The sequence below is a fragment of the Thunnus albacares genome, chromosome 20, assembly GCF_914725855.1.
Source record: "Thunnus albacares chromosome 20, fThuAlb1.1, whole genome shotgun sequence".
Taxonomy (NCBI): domain Eukaryota; kingdom Metazoa; phylum Chordata; class Actinopteri; order Scombriformes; family Scombridae; genus Thunnus; species Thunnus albacares.
This window is the reverse complement of record NC_058125.1, coordinates 19,716,953-19,736,961: the sequence shown is the minus strand read 5'-3', so window position 1 is coordinate 19,736,961 and position 20,009 is coordinate 19,716,953. Positions and strand designations below refer to the sequence as shown.

Here is a 20,009-nt window from a genome sequence, read left to right as displayed (position 1 = left end):
TCCATCTTTTTTGGATGGGAGATAGTTATTTATTGGAACATTTTTTTTTTTTTAAAAGGCAGAGAGACAGTCCATATCTCTAAAGATTCATGCAGCGAGATACAAGTATATCCTGAAGCAGAAACAAAGCTTAGATGTATTGATAAGTGGAGTGTTTTGGGTAAAAAATCCTTTTTTATAAAACGATTTGGGGGCATAAGCCTGATGATATGGGGTTTAGTGGTTAATTCTGGTCATTAGACAATCAAATGTGTTTGTTTTAATACTTGAAAAACAGGAGTAAACAGAAAAAAAAAGCACTCAGCCTTGCAATCACTCCCTCCAAATTATTACAGAGGTGGTGACTGGTGGAGTCCATTCCTTGATACACAGCGTCTCCCATTGTCATCTGTGAGGATGAGACACTGTTCAGCTTCACATGACCATTTACTCACTGCCCTCTGTTGTCAGGAAAGCAGAATTACCACCCTTTAAAGTAATAATAATAATAATAATAATAATAATAATAATAATAATAATAATGAATAATAAATGAATAATAAATGAATAAATGAATAATTTTTTGGCAGGTTGGCACTAAGGATCATGTTTGTTGCTGTGCAAGAAATGGAATAAAGATCATCCTGGTGCAAAAGAGCTTTAGTTAAACCAAGAATGGTCATTTGTTGTAATCTATGAGGCTGAGCTGATCGTCCTCATGCACCCTTACTGTTATACCTCCATCCCTCACAGATATGGACATTCAATAATGATTTTAACAGAAAAAGAAATGTAAATAAATAGTGCAAAAGAAAACACACACCCACACACACAGTCATAAAATTATGCATTTATGTAACATACATAAGAAAATACACTCATGCAACACTTGAACAAAATATTCACCTTGCTGATTTAAGATTGTATAATGTATAGGAAAAGCTCCCCTCTATCCACTTCAAATTCCAGTCATATAATGATGAAAATCAGCAATTCCATCCTGTCACACTCACTGTGAACGGTGATCAAGAATAGAATGAGGATCCCAGATATATTGTGCATCAGCTACATCAAGGAGCAGAGTGACTGAATGTCAGTTGGAAAAATAGAGTACAATCTTCTCAGCAGCAAGGAGTAGAAAGCCATGCTGAGATAAACTGTGCATTTTAGCCCCTGTGGTGAGAAAATGGTTAGACTGTAAACAAGTACACAAAACAACAAGAAATAACGGAACAAAAACATACATTCTGCAGTATGGTTTTCTAGTCTGTACTTGTACTGCAGGTTATTGCAGAGTCACTGAGGTTGTTCCCTGAAATTCTCAGTCATCATTGAAACAAACTACACTGCATCTGTGACCTTGATTGACACGAGACTGCTGAAAATTTAAAATCCTGAGTGAAACGTGTCCAATAGTACAAGCACTGATTGAGTATCTAGGGGGAGATGGCCTGTGGACACGGACAGACAGGTAGATAGTAGGTTAATTAAAAACGACTGGTCTGGTGTTTTCTGTCTTTATGAATTAATGCCATGTCAAAGTGGATCTCAATGGAAACCGACTTAGGTGTCACTCAAATTTTAATGACCAAATATGCTCGGCTCGAACAGAGCTCCTGGTGTAAATTATTGACAAAGTATGTCCATCGTGTTTGAAACTGGAATACTAAAACAATATTCAGTTGATGGAGAGAATTAATGAACTCAAGGTAAGACATCTATAGGGAATCTTTATTCGGTAGAAAACTAAATGTGAACCGCTGATCATTTACTCTAAAAACAAAGTATATGTACAATGAATTTCAAGGCCAAACATAAGCTTTAACTGAGGAAAAGTAAAGTAAATTGACACCCACTGAGCCAAAATGTGTTTCAAAACTTTATATATAGCAGGATTGGCCCATTAACTGTGCTCTGCTGCCGTGAAAATATCTGAAATTATTTTTGTCAAGTTGTGGGGATAATAGATGAGAATTTCTTCCATGTGAACCGTTTATATACTTAAAGGCTTATTATGCTGGCACCCTTTGGGTTTATCTGTCAAGACTGTAAAAGATAATTGAACTCATAAGTCAGCAGGTAGGTTGTAATGTGATGTAGTGTGTAGTTGGCATCTCTAGCAAATCCTTTTCCTTTTTTTTGAAATGAGCAACCATAATATACAGCTGGTCTGAAACTGAGGAAATAACTGCACAAAAATAAACAACTAAACACAGCGCAGCAGTGTTGCAGGAAACAAATTGCTGGAATTTCTCCAATTTCCCTCAATCTCCAAGGCAACAATCATGCAAAATGTAGAGCGGTTTGATTTCCCCCACAGTGCAATGCTTGGCCCTGAACCATAATTTGAAAACTTACTGATCTAACATCTCAACTTTACATAAGAATTCTGTTGCCTACAAGGGCTCTCCTCCCCTGCTGTCTGCACTCACTGTCAGCGCAGGCAGGGGGGTGATTTTAGCTCCACCATGAGGAGCATAAAGTGCCCTCGTATTGGGATGAGGGCAGTTAGACTGCATACACCATCCATTCAGTGCACTTTATTTCAACTTTTTCTGGGACAGGCTTTTTAAGGTAGATGGACTTTGCCTTAACAAGTCAGGTGTAAAATTGTTCATCTCTAACCTATTTTACTTCTTGTGTCACCCATCTGTTCTCTCTGCCAAGGACAAGAGACAGAAGGAATCAAACATTACTTGTAATGCCTTACAGTAATGTTATTACTTTCAGTAACGAATAGTGTAAGGGATTACAGTTTGAAATTCAGTAATTATTTTACAGTGCTCGCTGTCTTGTGGGAATTAATGGAGGGTTGATATCAGTATGGGGTGACAGACTGCTCCAGAGGAGGAGAAATGCCACTCGCAGTAATTCCAAAGTTGTGTCGTAGGTTAGCCGGCTTTCTATCATTAGCCACAGGTACGCCTACATTCAGAAGTCACCTGACACTAGTTTAGTTCAGAATTGGAGGGTGTGTGAATCGTGCAGCTGAGGTCAGGACTTCTTCCAAATTGTATCCTGCCTGTTTGTTACACCACAAACGTCTCATTTTCTATTTCTTTATTATTATTCTTTATTTAAATACAAAAGATGCAGTGTGTGTGTGTGTGTGTGTGTGTGTGTGTGTGTGTGTGTGTGTGTGTGTGTGTGTGTGTGTGCGGAGAATTTTGAGTTGTTTAAAGGCAACTTTGACGAAGCCGACAGCTGAGTAATGAAAGTAAAGTAACGAGCAATATAACACTTTACTTTAGCTGCTGAGTTTTCAATGAGTAATATGTAATTACAACTACAATTTTCAATTAACTTGCCCAACACTGAAGAAGACATAACACAATCAGCAGAAACCTTGAAAGAGAGCTTAAAACATGAGAGACATCAGAGCCAAGAAGAAGAGTCTCCACCCTCCTCACCAAAAACTACCTTCTTCACTCCCCCCAAAACCCATCCAGGTCACCCTCCTCTCCAGTCACCCTTTCCCCCCTCCTCCCCCCTCTTTGAGTTCACTGATCAGATGAAAGAGCTGGTCACTGCTGGGACCAAACTTACACCTCACCCTACTCCCATTTTGTCTCATCTAAACCCCCCTCTGCTTCCACCTCCAGCCAGTTTTGACACACTTACAGTTACAAGATCCCCCCCCCCCGTCCCCACCCACCCATGACAGCATCAGAATCATCCTCTGTCTCTCCAGCCTGATAAAAACACAGCACATCCAGTTATTACAACAAACTCTGACTGATATGTGCTGGATCCAGGCTACAAGGCTGATGGCACTCATGAATTTTCCTAGGACAAGCCATGGCCCGGTGCACCGGTAGCTTTCTCAATTCCTGTCTATAAGTAATAGAAAAAGAAATGTGAATCTGCTAAGAAACAGGAAGCACTCAACCAATTCAGCAAATTTATCAAATATAGCATCCATTCCTCGTCAGCCACAGCCTGTCGCAAAAAATTAGGAGGATAATGCTTTTTACACACTAAATTTAGAGTTATTAAACGTCAGGTCTTTGGCAGAAAAACATTTTTAATCAATGATTTTATCATCAAGCACAATTAATTTTATGTTTTAACTGAAACTTGGTTAGACCAAGATAACAGTACAGCTGTTCTTATCGAGTAAACCCTTCCCAACTTCAGTTTTATGAGCAAAGCTAGAGTGCATAAGAAAGGAGGTGGAGTTGCCATTTTGTTTAATGGTTCCCTCCAATGTAAAAAGATATCTTACAGAAATTTTGCTTCTTTTGAATATGTGGCTTCTTCAGTTGAATTCCTCCTCTCAAGCTATATTTCTAAATATCTACAGGCCACCTAAAGCCTGTGCAGCCTTTTTTGTTGACTTCACCGAACTGCTGTCTATAATCTGTATTGACTTTGATTGTGTAGTTATTGTTAGTGATCTTTACATCATGTTGACAGAAGGACTAAAGAGCTGTGTTGTATTCTTGATAACTATCGACTGACTCAGCATGTGACAGAGCCCACACACAACAAGGAGCACACTCTGGACTTAATCATATCCAAAGGTCTGAACATTTCTAAAGTTGTGGTGACTGATGTTGCTCTCTCTGATCATTCCTGTGTTTTCTTTGAGAGTGCTATCTCTGTGCACATAAATGTAACAGAAACAGAAGTAATCACAAAACAGTATCACTGGAAACATATATATTTATTCAAGCTTTCTCTTCCACATCGGCCCTCTCTTGGGTCTCAGTCCATGAGCTTGTAGATAATTTCAATTCTAAAATTGCAAATGTTATTGATGCCATTGCACCCAATTTGGAACAGAGAAATGCAGGGCGGTCCTTCTTCTCTGACATCATCACCAAAAACAATAATAATGCACATGCCTTGTTTGCTGCAGGGTAACAAACCCTCCTGTGTCAGTAGCTCTATCTACCAGGGCCTGCAAGGAATTTGCCTCCTTCTTCACTGACAAAATTCAGAAAATTAGGCTTTCAGTGCCTCCATATCAGGTATAGGATATGTGTTATCCCTGTGTCCTCTTAAAATCAATTGAAGTAGTATGATACATCAACCATAAAAACTTGGAGGACATTATACAACATCTGAAATCCTCCTCGTGCTGCCTTGATATTTTGCCAACAGGCTTTTTCAATATAGTTTCAGATTGCATGGCCTCAGATCTTCTACAAATTGTCAACACATCTCTCAGGTTTCTTCCCACAGGCCCTGAAAACTGCCTGTCATCAAGCTACTCTTAAAAAAGAACCATCTAGACACATCAACAATGAACAATTATAGGCCCATATCAAACCTCCCGTTTTTAAGTGAAATCACTGAAAAAGCTGTTTTTCAACAGCTGAACAACTTATTGGCACTAAAAAACTGTTTTGATGTCTTCCAGTCAGGATTTGGAACACACCACAGCACTTAGACTGCTCCTGTTAAGATTTTCAATGACATCCACTTAAACACAGACAGTGGAAGAATTTCAGTCTTGGTATTATTGGATCTCAGTGCTGCATTCGACACAGTCAATCACAACATTACTAGACCGACTGGAAAACTGGGTGGGACTTTCTGGCACAGTACTAAACTGCTTTGAATCCTACTTAAAGGACAGGGACTACTTTGAGTCTATAGGTAATTACACATCTGAGTGGATAAACATGATCTGTGGAGTTCCCCAAGGCTCCATTTTGGGGCCTTTTCTGTTAAACATCTACATGCAGTTCTTTTAAATCAAGGCTGAAGACTTTTTTGTTTGTTGCTGCCTTTTACTGAATCAAATTTGAGACTTTTAATTTTTATCTTTCACTGCACTGTAACTTTTACTCTCCTGTTTTATGTCTTATTCTATTTTAGCTTTTTATTTTCAATTTAATTTTTTAATTATATTCAAATGTCTTATTATTATTATTGCCTTATGTTGCTTTTACATTTTTCCTGCCTTTTATGTTTTATCTAAAGCACTTTGAATTGCCTTGTTGTTTAAATGTGCCATACAAATAAACTTGCCTTGCCTTGCCTTAAGTATTTCCCAGTTAGCAAGAACATTATTACTGTTAATGTGTGATAATTTCACTCTCAAAGATGGAGAAACATGGAAGAAAGAGAGGACAGATGTGGAAGGTGACAGATCACTTTGAAGGGTAAGGACTGCTCAACAAATGACATTTGATAAAGTGGAAGAAATTTATAGCTTGCATAAGTAATGTCATTCATTTTAGATTTTTAGATTTTAGATTGTTTTTTTCAGACAGTGGATATGTACATAATGTGTTGCTGAACTTATCTGGTTAATTCAAATACAGCACAGCCCAGAGTAGAAGCACACACAGAGACCAGAATTTGCCAGATAGTTGGAGAGTTTCTCACTATCAGTATTTCCAACAAATATATCCAAAATTATATTCCAAAAAACTACATGAACACAAGTATTCATAGAATCACAGAAAGGCCGTTGCAATACTTGAAAAGAGATCAGAAAAAGAATTAGAGTCAGGTTTACTTAAGGCACAAGAGGAGTTAAACTCCTCAACAAAATTTGTATTCAACAGCTTATTCTATTGCAAAACATAACAGGACCTTCACAGACCACCCAGAACATCGTGACTTGCAAAAGTGAAATGGTCTCAACATTGGCAGAGTACTGCACTCCTGTGTCACATGTATAGATATCATACAATTTATTTCAAAAGAAATGACAGATGAATTGATGGAAAGCATGTCTACAAGGCCAAAACTCACAATTCTCAGTGATGAGAAGAGCAAGAAATCTTGCCTGGTTGTGTGCCCGAGCTGCTTAGTTAATAATTCTGAGCCAACTACTTTTTTTTGGTGATTTTTTGGACTTGGTTGAACTTGGATCTACTAATGGAGAGGGCCTTACTGAGGCTCTTTTGAACTGTTTAATAAGTCATAGGCTTGATGATGCCTCTCTAAATTGCCTTTCTAAAAAAAAGTGTTTGGTAAGGTTTTGCTCTGATGGAGCTTTGGTGATATTGGAGTGAAAGGAGCCTGCCAACCCAAGAAAAATTACCATATAGCTCGTAACTTCAGTTGCCAAAAATGACCTACAGTTATGCTTGAGTGACAGACGCCATCTAGTGGCCATAGTAATTAATTACCTGGGGAAGTGACACAGTTCAGATGACATCAAAATAAGGTGACTTCCTTATCTGAAGGAGGCTGGTTGGGTGGATGGCTAGATACCATGGAGACCACTTTTATTAAAAAAACATAATGTGGTGTTTACTGTTGCCATGACGACAAAAGTTGCCTATCTTTAAGGAAGTAGTAACCACGTTTCAAATCTTAACCCAAACCATGATCTTTCCCCAACCTTAACCGAGTGGTTTTTGTGCCTAAACCTAACCAGACCTTAACCACAGTGTTTTCACACCATGAAACATCATTATTTTTTAATAGTGATTTGTAACAGTTTTGGAAAGTGGCATATTATGTTGGGTTGTTCTGAAAACACTCCAGTGGGTCATTCTGGACTGCAGGTATAAATGATCTATGTGATCGTTTAATATGGGGGACTTGTTGGGAGAAAAGCTGGAGTTTTTACCAAGCTGAAAAGCAAGTTTCAATGTCTCATTGGCCGGCACTGTTTAAACCACAGACTAGAGCTGTCTGTTGGGGATGCTGTCAAGTACTGCACTGAAATCAATCATTTTTAAAGTTTTATGGACAAATTATATTGTCTGTACCACCAGTCCCCCAAATTTCTTCAGAGAATTGAGCTCTGCAGCCTCAGCAATGGGCACACTGATTAAAAAGATTGGTCAAGTCCTAGGTGTGAGATGGGTGGCCTCATCATAAAGAGCAGTGAATGCTGTTTAGACAATGCATAGTGCTCTTTATTCTTGTTTGTGCAGGGCTAGTGAAGACACTGAATGCAATTCAAATGACGGAAGCATGTTATAGGGACTTGCTACAAAGCTGTCTTCAGATGACTTCATAAAGAACATGCATCTTATGCCTGATGCTCTGGAGGTGCTCAAAGATTCATCTGAAAGTTTGCAGTCAAGGGACATAACATTATCTCATGCTGTGAACATGATTAAGAGGCAAATTGATGTTTTTCTGGCCAGACAACACAATCCTGGGCCATAGTATAGACAGACTGATGAAACTGTTGAACATGGAAGTTTCCATTGGGTAATAGTGCAAAATGACTCAAGGCAGAAATCATTCAACCCCCAGACATTTTATGAAGCACTCACTGACAGCATGTACACATGAATGGTGACTGAGAATGAAACATCACATTTTGACCCAATCAACGTTCTTATGCTAAAAGCATGGCCATCACCTTTACCGCAATGTTTTATGGGGAGGAGAATATAAGACAACTCGGTGACCTTTATGAAATCAGCTTTTCTGGTGTCAGACAGAGATATAAAAATTTCAAAGAGCATCCAGAAGTTTCTGTGACTGATGAGCTGCTGAAACTGCAACAAGCAGTAAAATCACTTGCTGTTAGCAGTGTTGACTGTGAAAGAGGATTCTCTGAAATGAACAACATAATAACGCCACTACGGACACAACTACAAATCAACAAGGTCTCAGCAGTGATGTTCATTTTCTTTGGTTGGGCGTCCTTTGGACCAGTGGGATCCAGAAAAATATGTCAAGAAATGGGTGCTTAAAAGAAGGTCAGCTATTCACATAGCCTATCCACAAAGAAAACAAGTCCACCAGAGCTCACAGTACAAGTGAAATTGGGAGTTATTTTGAGGTGAGTCATTTTTCCCTGCTGCACCGCTACACCAGATCTTATGGTTCCCTCATCTGCCAAATCCCACTTTAACCCCTGCCTATGTGAAAGAAAGAAATTTACCTCTAATTACACCCTCTTTGCATCCACCATCACATCAGTTTAGGAAGCGAAAAAGAGAGAAGAAATAGAGTAGAATGGATTAGAGCAGATAGACAGGTACATACATACAAAGATGGATACACAAATGGAAGAACCACCTACATCTCTTAATTTACACAGGCTCATGAACTATTTCAACATTTAGAGACATTTATAACTGAATAATTAAATACAGCTTAATTTGGCTGCTTATCTTCTCTTTCTTTATAGAATGGAGTGTTGCCTCACCTCGAGGAAGTCTGACCATGGGCTGTTTGATAAACCTGGAGTGCTGACACAACCTGCTGTGTGAATATAAAGCACTTTTCAAAAAAATTTAATGGCATTTAATTGAATCATGAAATTTATTGTCACCCTTGCCCTCCTTGCTGTAAAATCACTTATTTTTCTGGCAAGATCCAGAGGAAGTTCCATTGTTCAAATGAGAAAAGCCATAATTGATTTTTGAACCAGCCCAGTGGTTCATCTTTTTATTGCATGTTTTTATAAAGCAAATACTTGGGCAATGTGCAGTGCAGCAGGAATATCATATGGTCTTAAACTCAATATCTCACTCTATGTTATGCACTTCATATTATATTTTACTTTTTAGGCTGTCTCTGGCTTTCGAACAGCATTTAGATCACCTTGTAGGGAAGTAGTCACAAGATAAATAAATCTAAGGGTCAACAATATAGGAAATATGACAAAACATCTGCTACACAGGCATTTTGAAGCATTGAGTTTGGCATTGATTGTCGCCATCGTAGATTTTTGAAGCCAGAAGTAATGAGAAGTGACTATATATGGACAAGAGGGTGGAGCTGATCCTAACTCTAGCTGCTAGCTTGGTTAGCACTGCGCTTTTACAGAATATGGTTAACTGTGATAATGCTAATGCTAATGCTAATTTTTGCTAACGAAAAACAAGTTTAAAACCATTAAAACAAAATGTACTTACTGGAAAAACTGAACATCCGACTCCTTAGAGGGTCTTTTAGTACAACCAAATGCTGAACAAGACTTTTTTAGGCCACCAAAATGTTACAATTAACTTTCATGAACTGAAAACACACTGAAATAGCTATGGTTACGGCTACGCCTATACTCTGTGAATCTGGGGTTACGCCATGTTTATGTTACCTAACCAACGTTATCGCTGTGGTAGTGACACAACATAGCCACGCCCTCAAGCAAACCCTGCTTTATCATCAAATTTAAATTAAGATGGACCATACTTTACAAAATGAACATCATGCTGTATTGAAGAAGATTTGAAACTAGCGATTGAGACCATGAACTAATCAAGTGAGAAGTAGGGTCATTTTCTCATAGACTTTCATACAATCAGACCTCTTTTTGGAGCCGGTGGAGTAGCCCCTTGATGGCCATTATACATCCATGGAGAGAATACAGGTTTAAGGCACTTCCACATTGGCTTCAAGACCCATATCTACCCACTTGTCTAAAATCTAAAAATCACTGGTGCAACCTTTTACATCTCATTGACAATGATCCCCAGTAGATAATGCTTATTTGTGCGGTCATAAGGCAAATTTTGTGGAACCACTGATGTAGGGAGATGAAATGACAGAAATGTAATTGTTACATTTAAATTAATAATTAAATGTGAAGAAAAATTACTAGAATATCACCAACTTTTTTAGTGTAAAATACACCATGCACCCAGTGTTTCTATTCAAAGACTCCGGTGCAGGACAAGGAATGGATACAAGAGTGCATTCATCAATCTATACAGCATTTCCACCTGTGAAGGCCACCACGAATTCTCCCAGCAGCTGTCACAGGCAGTGACAGCTTTCCTTCGTTTGTCCATCAACATGTGTTGTATCAGGTGAGAAGGCATGTAAGGTTATATTTAGTTTATATGATCACAGTTCACTGAAGGAGAGGTGCAAGACATACTTTATTGGAAAAGCAATGTAATGACAAGGAGGATGACTAAAGCGTCATACAGAAGGTGAGGAATGGCCTTCATAACAATAATCTGCCTTACAAGCGTGAATATATGTGTTTTCAGAGCATTATGTCCTATACAATGTTTTAAACTGGCTCTAAGGATTTATGTGTTTAATCTGATTTCAGGTTATAAATTGCTAGTTTTGAGCATCAAGTTTAGATTAACTGTATACAATAAAAACATGAATGAGATTATCTAGACAAAAAAATATGAATTTTTATTTTACTTTTATATCCCTTCAAAGGCTCCTTTATTTTATTTTATTTTTTGCATTACCATATATTTTTTATCATTATTTTCCATTTCATCAAACTGTAGATACCCAATGCAGTACACACTTTTCATCATTCCCCCCAACCCAGGCCACAAACAAACAAACAAACAAACAAGAGAAAAAAACTCACCTACAGAAAGAAAATACAGTGCTTCGATTATTTACAATGAGCCAAAATTATGTCTTTACCAACAGTCCATTAAACAATATATATCTTTTAATAACAGAACATCTAGTCTTTCTGACATTTTGCATTTTCCAAATACAAGATAAAAGGTGACAAAAACAAAATAAATGTTTTTGCAAAGTAAGTAGTGGTGATAAGTATTCTTATTTGTGATATAGGCTCCTTTATGTCTTATTTTTGTAAGGGGAGACCTTGTTCAAGAAAGCCATCCTATCATTAACCACCTTTTTTCTGAATAAACAATGGTCATATGTGGTTCTTCAGCAAAAAAAAGGTCAGTTATTTTAGTTGACATAAATTAAATGAATGTCTTTAACATTTTAAAACATCTTCTGTCCTAAAATCTTGCATCCCCTTCGTGACCTGCTGGCCAAACAGCGGAGCACTTTTAGTCAGAGACTTTTTCAGCTCCTCTGTGACAACAAGGAAGCTACAGGAAGTCATTTCTGCCAACTGCCATCAGGCTGTACAGACTCTCCTCTGTGTCAGGAGAGGAGACTCTGACAGTGAAGGCAAACTGCTCACCTGGACTTTTTCATGTTATACAAATAAAGTTATTATTATTATTATTATTATTATTAGTAGTAGTAGTAGTAGTAGTAGTAGTAGTAGTAGAAGTAGTAGTAGTAGTAATAAATTTAATTTGTACCACACTTTTCATTCATAGTGAAACTCAAAATGCTATAGTATTAATAACATAGAACACACAACATAAAGGAAATAATAATAATACGAGTTAATATGAAAAAGGTTTCCTGAATAGAAAGGTTTTTTGGCCTTTTTTGAAAAAGTCTAAGGTCTGTGCTGCCCTCAGATGATTGGGAAGGCTGATTAAATAAAGGTTAGTCTTTAATTTAATTTGTTTCTTTTAACTTTTTTACAACATTGTTACCTCACTGTTGGCTGCTGTAACACTTTAATTTCCCTTGGGATAAATAAAATATCCATTTATCTGTTATAATAAATAATAAAAACAATGCAACAGTCATTAAATGCATCAAATTCAGATAAAAACACAGGGCAAACGCAGAAATAAGCAAAACAAATGAAACAAAAGCAAGTCTAAACAAAGAGATCTTGAGCTGTTTTTAAAAGTATCCACAGTCTATCTATCTGTCATGTGTCCTACATACATGTATTAGTACGTACTGTACTGGTACACCGTTAGTACAAAAGATGACACCGTAACTATGAAGTAATACATTGTACAATACATGTCCTGCAGCTTCTGCCTCAGTCCTGCATCAAGCTTCACTCTCTTCAGGCGTCCCATGTTGCTCCTGTGGTCTTCATCACTCACTGTGGTGCAGCTCTGCCCCTTGCTGCAGGCGGTGAGCCTGTTGATGGACAGAAATGTAAGTGTAAATATTACATATTTCATATAGACAGGGTATCTTCATTACATCAGGTAAAAACAGCACCAGGCTTCTGCAGAATAACTACAAACACATCAGACTGGGCTCATCATAGACTCATTTCCAATTTTCTTTTCAGCAAAAGTAGTGTCTCATGTTTTATTCTGGAGCCACATTGCAGTGCAAATGCTGTTGTGTAACATTAATTACTAAACTATGTGACCTTTTACGAGGTGAGATACATTAGAGTTATGGCTGAAATAGTGTCGGTCCAATCATGACTATTACGTCGTCCAAAGTTGGATGTCCCCCCAACACATACAGCTCAGAGGAGCCAGGAGCCGGGAGCACATCTGGAACTTTGGAAAGACAAACACCTGCGAGTCACATCAGATACTGCTCTGATCTGGAGCTGTTTACTAGCGGGAGGAGAGCTCAGAGTTCATTTTTTAAAGTTTGAGCAACAGCAACAGTGAGTTCTCCATCTGTGTGTGTCTGTTAGCACATTTAGCAGACCAGCAGCTACAGTGAGTGCTCAGTCTGTCTCTTGATACTGACTAGGCAGGCCAGGGTGTTTATATCGGTTTACATGTAGCAACATCATCATGCAAAAACCTACGTCAGGTCACGAATTACTGAATAATTTAACTTCTTTAAGACTCTAAAACCTGCCACAATAACAGCACTTTTTTGATTAAACTGGTCACAACTGGTAGACTTATGGAACAGGTGATGAGAGTTCACATGTAGACACAGCTTTGATTTTAGAAGCCACAAGACAAAAAAGTTAAAGAAGAGACTGTTCTGAGCAATCATAGAAAATATATCAGGAAAAAAATCACCAAGTAAGTGTTCATTTAGATGTGTATTTACTTACAGAAGGGGTGGGAGAAGTTTGATGGACATCCTCCTGTAATTCACAAGAGTCGGGGTCATTCCATGTTGGTTTTCCTCCCGTCCTCCCCAATATTTTGACTCTATAGCCGCCACCGTGTATCTATCTATCGGCATAAACCTGGTTACAACGGGAGAAACGCTTTTCTTCACTAATATTGGCCCTCTGTGGTGGCCGTAGTGCAGTATAAAAGCTTTTTCAACCGGAAGTTCCACCCCTTTTCATCCCCTCTCTGGCAGACTGAGTGAGTTTCACGTTCTCACGTAAACAAAATCGCAATTTTAATCATCATCCATCCTCTTTAACGTTAATATTTATATCCCCGTTTCAGCTAAATTATAATTCTTTACCCCGTTAACTAAATGGCGAGATGAAAATTTGTTTTTCAACACATTTCTTCCCGTTGTTTTAATCGTTGGACTGACTCCATGTTTCTTTGCTCTTCCACAGCTCTCAGTCCGCGGATACGGCAACATGGTAAGCATAACGTCTCATTTAAACACTTCATTAGATAAGAGAATAAATGACCGACAGGGTTGTAACTTGCGTTTTGTATTTTATTGTAACGTGAATTGAAATTGTGTAAGTTTGTGTGTTAGCCGGCAGATGACATGCTAGGTAGTTAGCATTAGCATAGTGGCGCTCATTGGGCCACCCGGCTACAGTCTGATGCAAAGGACTTGCATGTTTTCCAGCCTTTATTGGTATTAATTTCCCCAAATGACTCTGAAATTAACACTCTGTAGTAGAAAAACAGTTGTGGTTGTGTTAAGGTTTTACTCACGTTGTGCTATCTATGAGCTACACACAGTTAATAGCCGTTACGTTACAGTCACGGTTATTACTTCCGTCAGCAAGAAGTCCAAACATCTCAGGCTGTTGTGCCAGTGATGCATTTCACAAACTTGCAAGAATAATGATGGACCAAGTGCTGAGTTTCGATCTCTTACAGAAACCCCAGTTCCACCGGTCCACTAACATCAGTTTGTGGTTCAATCCCAGTCCCAATCTGCTTTAAAAGCTGATGATTTTACGGAAGAATAATTGTCTGCTCTGTTCTTTATTTGCTTGTAGCCTCGCAAGATCGAAGAAATCAAAGATTTCCTGCTGACAGCCAGGAGGAAGGATGCCAAGTGTAAGTTAAGCTCTTACACTCCTACACTGCATGTACTGGTTGACTGGTCTGTTTCTTGCTATAAAACTACAGAATTATATGTACATTTGTTAGTATCAGAACGAAAGTTGGCTGTGGTTGAGAAGTTACATGTGATTTCTGCCACTAAGATATATACAAACAAGTATGTATGGCAAATGGCAGCTTGGATAATGCTATACTGTACAGGTCCTGGTTTTTCTTAGATGTCTTAAAAACATGTAATACCTAATGTAGGCAAAGTAGAGAAAGTGTGATGTTGGTACAGTAACAGTTAATTCCAAATAACTTGAAGTGTAACTGAATATTTTAGTCAGTGCACAGGACAGCTGAACATGTGGAAATGTAAAACTTGTCTACAGCCAAGCACACAATTCAAAACATGGAAAATATCATGAATACTTTGTTGCCAGCATTGAAATCACACTTTTCTCTCAAACTGTTTTTTTTCAGTAAGTACTACCAAATAACAAGGGTATCTCTAGGAAACTTTTAAGAAGTTTGAAAATCATAGACCTGTTTAAAGAAAAAAAGAGTATTTTGGAAACTGTACAAATATTTACATATCCACCAGTGCTTTAAAGTTTGAATTGTGATAGTGGTACAAGTAGTTGTTTTTATTGAATCTGAACACAACCTTGTTTGTCTTCCTCTAGCCGTAAAGATCAAGAAGAACAAGGACAATGTTAAATTCAAGGTGCGCTGCAGCAGATACCTGTACACCCTGGTCATCACAGACAAGGAGAAGGCTGAGAAGCTCAAACAGTCCCTGCCCCCAGGTCAGTATTAGTAAGAAGTCAGCTGCTGAAGTGAACACTAGACAATTGACACACCACAGTCTGGTTTATGCATCTGTGGTTCAGAGAAGGAAATCTCACTTTATGAAACACTGAAAGGTTCTGCATGTCAGTGAATTTTCTACACTAGACTTTGAACATAATCTAGATTGCTCTGAACCCTTTGGAGTTTTGGACCTCTTGTGGCTCACAGCATACTAGCATGCTGGCTTGGATGTACATGTATGCCATAAGCACAGGGATGACATGATCCATCTGACTGCAGAGGATAGATACAGTTGTAGTAATACACTGTAAAAGAACATCTTAAACAAGATGTTTCAGAGCATTCATAAAAAGGCATCACAATGTTTTATGTAGGACAAGGATTCAACCTGTTTATTGGTAAGAAATGTTTAAAGAAAGAAAATTTGTAGAAAATTGTAGAAAATGACAAGTTAAAGCACAGATGCTACAGAACAGAAGGTCTTAGTGCTTTATAAGACCACTGAAACTCCAGGCTGGAGCAACAGTCTGTAAAATTGAGAGTATATTAAGGAGAATAGTCTTGTCATCATATCACATGTCAAACAGAAAAACGTGTTGATAAAGAGGAACAAAGAGTTAAGTTTCAAAAAAACAGCAGCATAGGAAGGATTACTTATTTAAACACTTTGAGTCTACATGACTTGTAAGTGAGTGTAATGTGAGTTATAATTGTGAATATTTGTTAGTTGGCAGAAAAACTGCTAGGTTAGCATTAGCATAGCAGTGCTCAAAGGCTCATTGGGCCACCCAGGTACAGTCTGATGCAAAGGAACTGCATGTTTTCCAGCCATTATTGGTATTAATTTATGACTCTGAACCTAACATTCAAGAGTAGAATGACAGCTGTAGTTGTGTTGAGGTTTTATTTACATCTTGATATTTATGAGTGCCTAATCTTAATCACAACTAAAAACCTTGACTGAAGGTGTAATTCTTACTGTCAGCAAGAAGTCCAAACATCTCAGGCTGTTGTGCCAGTGATGCATTTCACAAACTTGCAAGAATAATGATGGACCAAGTGCTGAGTTTCGATCTCTTCCAGAAACCCCAGTTCCACCGGTCCACTAACATCAGTTTGCTGTTCATTCCCAGTCTGTAAAAATGAGAGTATATTTGGGAGAATAGTCTTGTCGTCATAACTCAGGCCAAACAGTAAAATGTGTTGATAAAGAGGAACAAAGAGTATGATGGACATACACAGTTTACAGGGTAGACAGATGCTCACCTTGTAGCAGTGTGAATCTATACATAGTTTGTCTTCTGATCCAGTGTTATTACTTTTACGATTATCTACTCACAATGACTGTTTAAGGTCACCTATGAACCATGGTGCATGTGGGGGGCAGCTGTTAAATTCTTTCAAAGCAGTTTCATTCTGTTAATTTGAATGAGCTCTTGGCAAAATACATTTGTGTTTCACTGGACGTTTTATGTGGCTGTTAAACAATGAGAAGTGTACGTCAAAAGAATTAATGCCGCTTTTCTTCCAGTTTGAAAGGAAAGTGTTCAAAGATTATGTTTCACTCGAATCTTTGTAAATGAAACACTTGCATCTGTCTTCACTGGATATCTGCCAAAGCTGATGCAAATATAATTAGTCTTCATTGGCTGCATTGATTAGGTTGTATCATGTGGGATTCTGTGCGTTCTGTTGCTCTGAAGTAATTTATTTGTAATTGGTTTGACAGGGAAAAAAATGTGTGGTGAGCGCGAATCAGTAAAAGCCTCTTTGTTGAAAGATTGGCAGTGATTCTTTAGGCTGACTGAGTAATGAAGCCAGTCTGTGTGGGATTGTCAAATGTTCAATGGTGGCGCTATTAGTGGTAATTCTCTCCTTTTTAAACAAGGCATTCTCAAATGTGTTCATTAGTCTGCACTAATATTGGTTCAGTGCTTCAAATTATTAAAGTTCACATTTCCATTCTCAATTGAATAGCGAGTAGGGTGCAGAAAATAAGAGCTCCCTCTTTGCTGGTGTTGTCTGTATTTTCTAACCTGTGTATTTTTTTTTTTTTTCTCTTTTACAGGTCTGGCTGTTAAGGAGCTGAAGTAAATCCGTGATGTACAGATAATTGTAATAAAAATTGGAAAACTAAGTTATTTGTCTGTGGTTTTGTGTTAATTGTGTCATACCATGATGCGAATATGATAGATTGGATAAACTGGATTGTATTTTGTCGTTCTAACTGGCATTTTAGGCTTAATGTGCAGCTGGCAGGTTATCTGTAGTAGTCATATTTGGTGTTTTGACATCTCTCCACAAGATGTCAGATTTGAGCTATACTCAGAACGAGTCCTGCCCACAATTCTAAAGACGTTAAAATAAACAATCAGTATGATATCTTATAGGTCTCATTCATTTTCTGTAGGTGTTTTAATGCCCTATGTGCCATTTACTGAGGCTTACAGGTGTCACACCTCACTGTTCACTCATAAACTGCACTAACAAATGTCAATTAAGTATATGTAATTTGTTTATTACGTATTGTAGATGAGGATTATAGCACATATTCTATAAAAGGTGGCAATAATCAATGTCTATGAAAGATGTTTGACAAACTAGTTTTCAACTAAATGCCTCAATAAATTCCATTCACTTGTTCAGCAAAATAATTCCAGCTACTGTTAGATTGAAGTTAAATGGCCTGACGCTGCCAAATACAGCGTGTAAAATATTCCATAGGAAGGTGATCACTTAAGAATGACTAATGTGGATAATAAACCGTGAGCACTGTCATTGTGTGGTGATACATTACAGCATGCATAAAACATTTTCCTGCATCACAGTGACATGCTATATAAACAGTAGGTTTTATGTGTACACTAGTCTGGACGCCTCGAATAAAATCAGTGAGGAAGAGGGTTTGAATGAGTGGAAAATTGTGAGACATTAACAGTGTTAACTGGACAAAAATCGAGCAAACAACCAGCGCTTTGTGGCTTAATTTCGCTCGTATATTCACTTCCTGATGAACTACAGATATAAAGACAGTCTTATAATGATTCACTACCTTGGTTTTACAGTTAGAGAAGATAAATAGTTGCTGGTGTTTGATTGGGACGTCCCCTGCCAGGACAGGAATTATGATCCTCCTGTGGGTAAAGGTCTTTGTAATTGTCTTAGTTGACCACTAGGTGGCAGTGCATGTACTAATTTGGCAGAGAGACTGATAAAACACTTAAACAATGAAACATTCTGTCAAAATGAAAATTATATCACCACACGGTAAAGGTGTGTATTTATTTAACAGTTTTACCTTAAACATGCTTTCAGACTTATATTTATAAACTCATCAGAGGGGCGTCTTTGCGCGCTCCTGTAACCCCCTCGTGTCCTGTGCCTACTATCAGTGCGCGTGCCCGCTGGTGACTGTGCTGTGTGCGCTCGGAGCAGCTGTCTGTCGGATAGCTGTGAGTCCACACAGACGCGGAGATATGGGCGCAGTGTGATTATTCTTTCTTTCATGAAAAAAAAACCCTTGTCGGATTTCACTTTGCAACAACACTGCTGTTTCTGCAGGACTTCCTCTACGTTTTTGTCTCATGTGTGGCCGAGAGTGTGTTTCCACACACGAGCATGCTTTTATCACTGCCTTTGTTTGATATGAGACGGGATTAAGACCAAAACTGCCCGCTTTACTAAAGAGAGGCTAATTTAGGCTGCAGCCTAACTTTTTTCTCGGGGCAGGGATGTCTTCGGCTCGGGTGGATTACATTGCGCCCTGGTGGACTTACTGGCTTCACAATTTTCCTCATATCAACCTGAGATTTCAGCCCATTGACAACAGCTTCCAGCCTGAGGAGGAGAACTACCAGCAGGTCAGTGGAGGAAGATGGGACATACCAGAAGCCCAGTTATCATGCACACAAGTAAAACTGGGACACAGTATGCCTATGGGGTTGTGCAATGTCTGTTACTCAATAGACAATTTATAGTGACATAACAAATTGTATGATTCTATAATATTCCATTAATTTACTTGTAAGTTAATGTTTATCATTCTCGATACAATTCTAATTGCACTCATGTATATCACTGTTATAGGATGTTTATAATCATTATGCTTTCTACTGCTTTCATATTAATATTCCATTTTGCATTATTGATGGAAAAATTGGACCACAAATCACTCTGGGTGTCATCCAGCCCACTTAAGTGGTAGCCTCTAACACATTTATAAGAAGCTGCATACTGTTATATGGACCAGTAAACCAAGTCAGAAATGCTGGGGTTATTGGTGTTATCTGTTTAAAGTGTCATTTTAGAGGTCTGTCTAGAAGCAGATATTACTCTTCTTTGCAAAAAGGGGTACTACACTAACAATATGTTTTTGTTTGTTTTGTTGTTTTATTACTGAAATGTACAGTCATTTACCAGTAAAGACAACACATGCCTATCTTTTAAATACTGCCTTCAGTTGAACTTGGTAACATTTTTCATGTATATTTAAGTGGGACTAATAGATTGTGTTTGAGAGAGCCAAAGGAAGAGTTGAGGATCGGGACCCACAGTTGTGGGTGAATGCTTGCA

At 38.2% G+C, this 20,009-nt stretch overlaps 2 protein-coding genes and 1 long non-coding RNA gene across 5 annotated transcripts in view; 2 read left to right on the top strand and 1 right to left on the bottom strand.

Moving 5' to 3' along the window:
* Window positions 1-2,750: 2,750 nt before the first annotated feature.
* LOC122971638 lies at window positions 2,751-13,514 on the bottom strand. The gene is made up of 3 exons (XR_006399539.1): window positions 13,484-13,514; window positions 12,441-12,588; window positions 2,751-2,762 (listed from the first exon to the last, which is right to left on the bottom strand). It is a non-coding gene; the product is annotated as an uncharacterized LOC122971638 (long non-coding RNA).
* A 149-nt stretch (window positions 13,515-13,663) lies between these two features.
* Window positions 13,664-17,574, top strand: rpl38 (ribosomal protein L38). 2 transcript variants are annotated; one of them, XM_044338371.1, is made up of 5 exons: window positions 13,664-13,745; window positions 13,952-13,978; window positions 14,576-14,636; window positions 15,311-15,433; window positions 17,506-17,574. In XM_044338371.1, the coding sequence occupies exons 2-5, from the start codon at window positions 13,976-13,978 to the stop codon at window positions 17,529-17,531; spliced, it is 213 nt and encodes a 70-aa protein (XP_044194306.1). In that variant the 5' UTR covers window positions 13,664-13,745; window positions 13,952-13,975; the 3' UTR covers window positions 17,532-17,574. The 2 variants fall into 2 exon arrangements, with proteins under 2 accessions (XP_044194306.1, XP_044194307.1); XM_044338372.1 differs by lacking the exon at window positions 13,664-13,745 and adding an exon at window positions 13,746-13,764.
* A 1,133-nt stretch (window positions 17,575-18,707) lies between these two features.
* Window positions 18,708-20,009, top strand: part of ttyh2 (tweety family member 2) — a 64,485-nt gene continuing 63,183 nt past the window's right edge. The window contains exon 1 of one of the 2 annotated variants that reach the window (XM_044338103.1): window positions 18,708-19,297. In XM_044338103.1, the coding sequence (XP_044194038.1) occupies window positions 19,169-19,297 (129 nt within the window). In that variant the 5' untranslated portion in view covers window positions 18,708-19,168. The remainder of the gene's footprint in view (window positions 19,298-20,009) is intronic. The other variant, XM_044338104.1, reaches the window with a different exon arrangement.

Bases quoted from the DNA above. Each gene is read 5' to 3' on its own strand.
- rpl38 (XM_044338371.1), top strand. The intron at 14,637-15,310 runs GTAAGTTAAGCT...GTCTTCCTCTAG, and splicing joins CAGGAGGAAGGATGCCAAGT to CCGTAAAGATCAAGAAGAAC. The intron at 15,434-17,505 runs GTCAGTATTAGT...TCTCTTTTACAG, and splicing joins CAAACAGTCCCTGCCCCCAG to GTCTGGCTGTTAAGGAGCTG.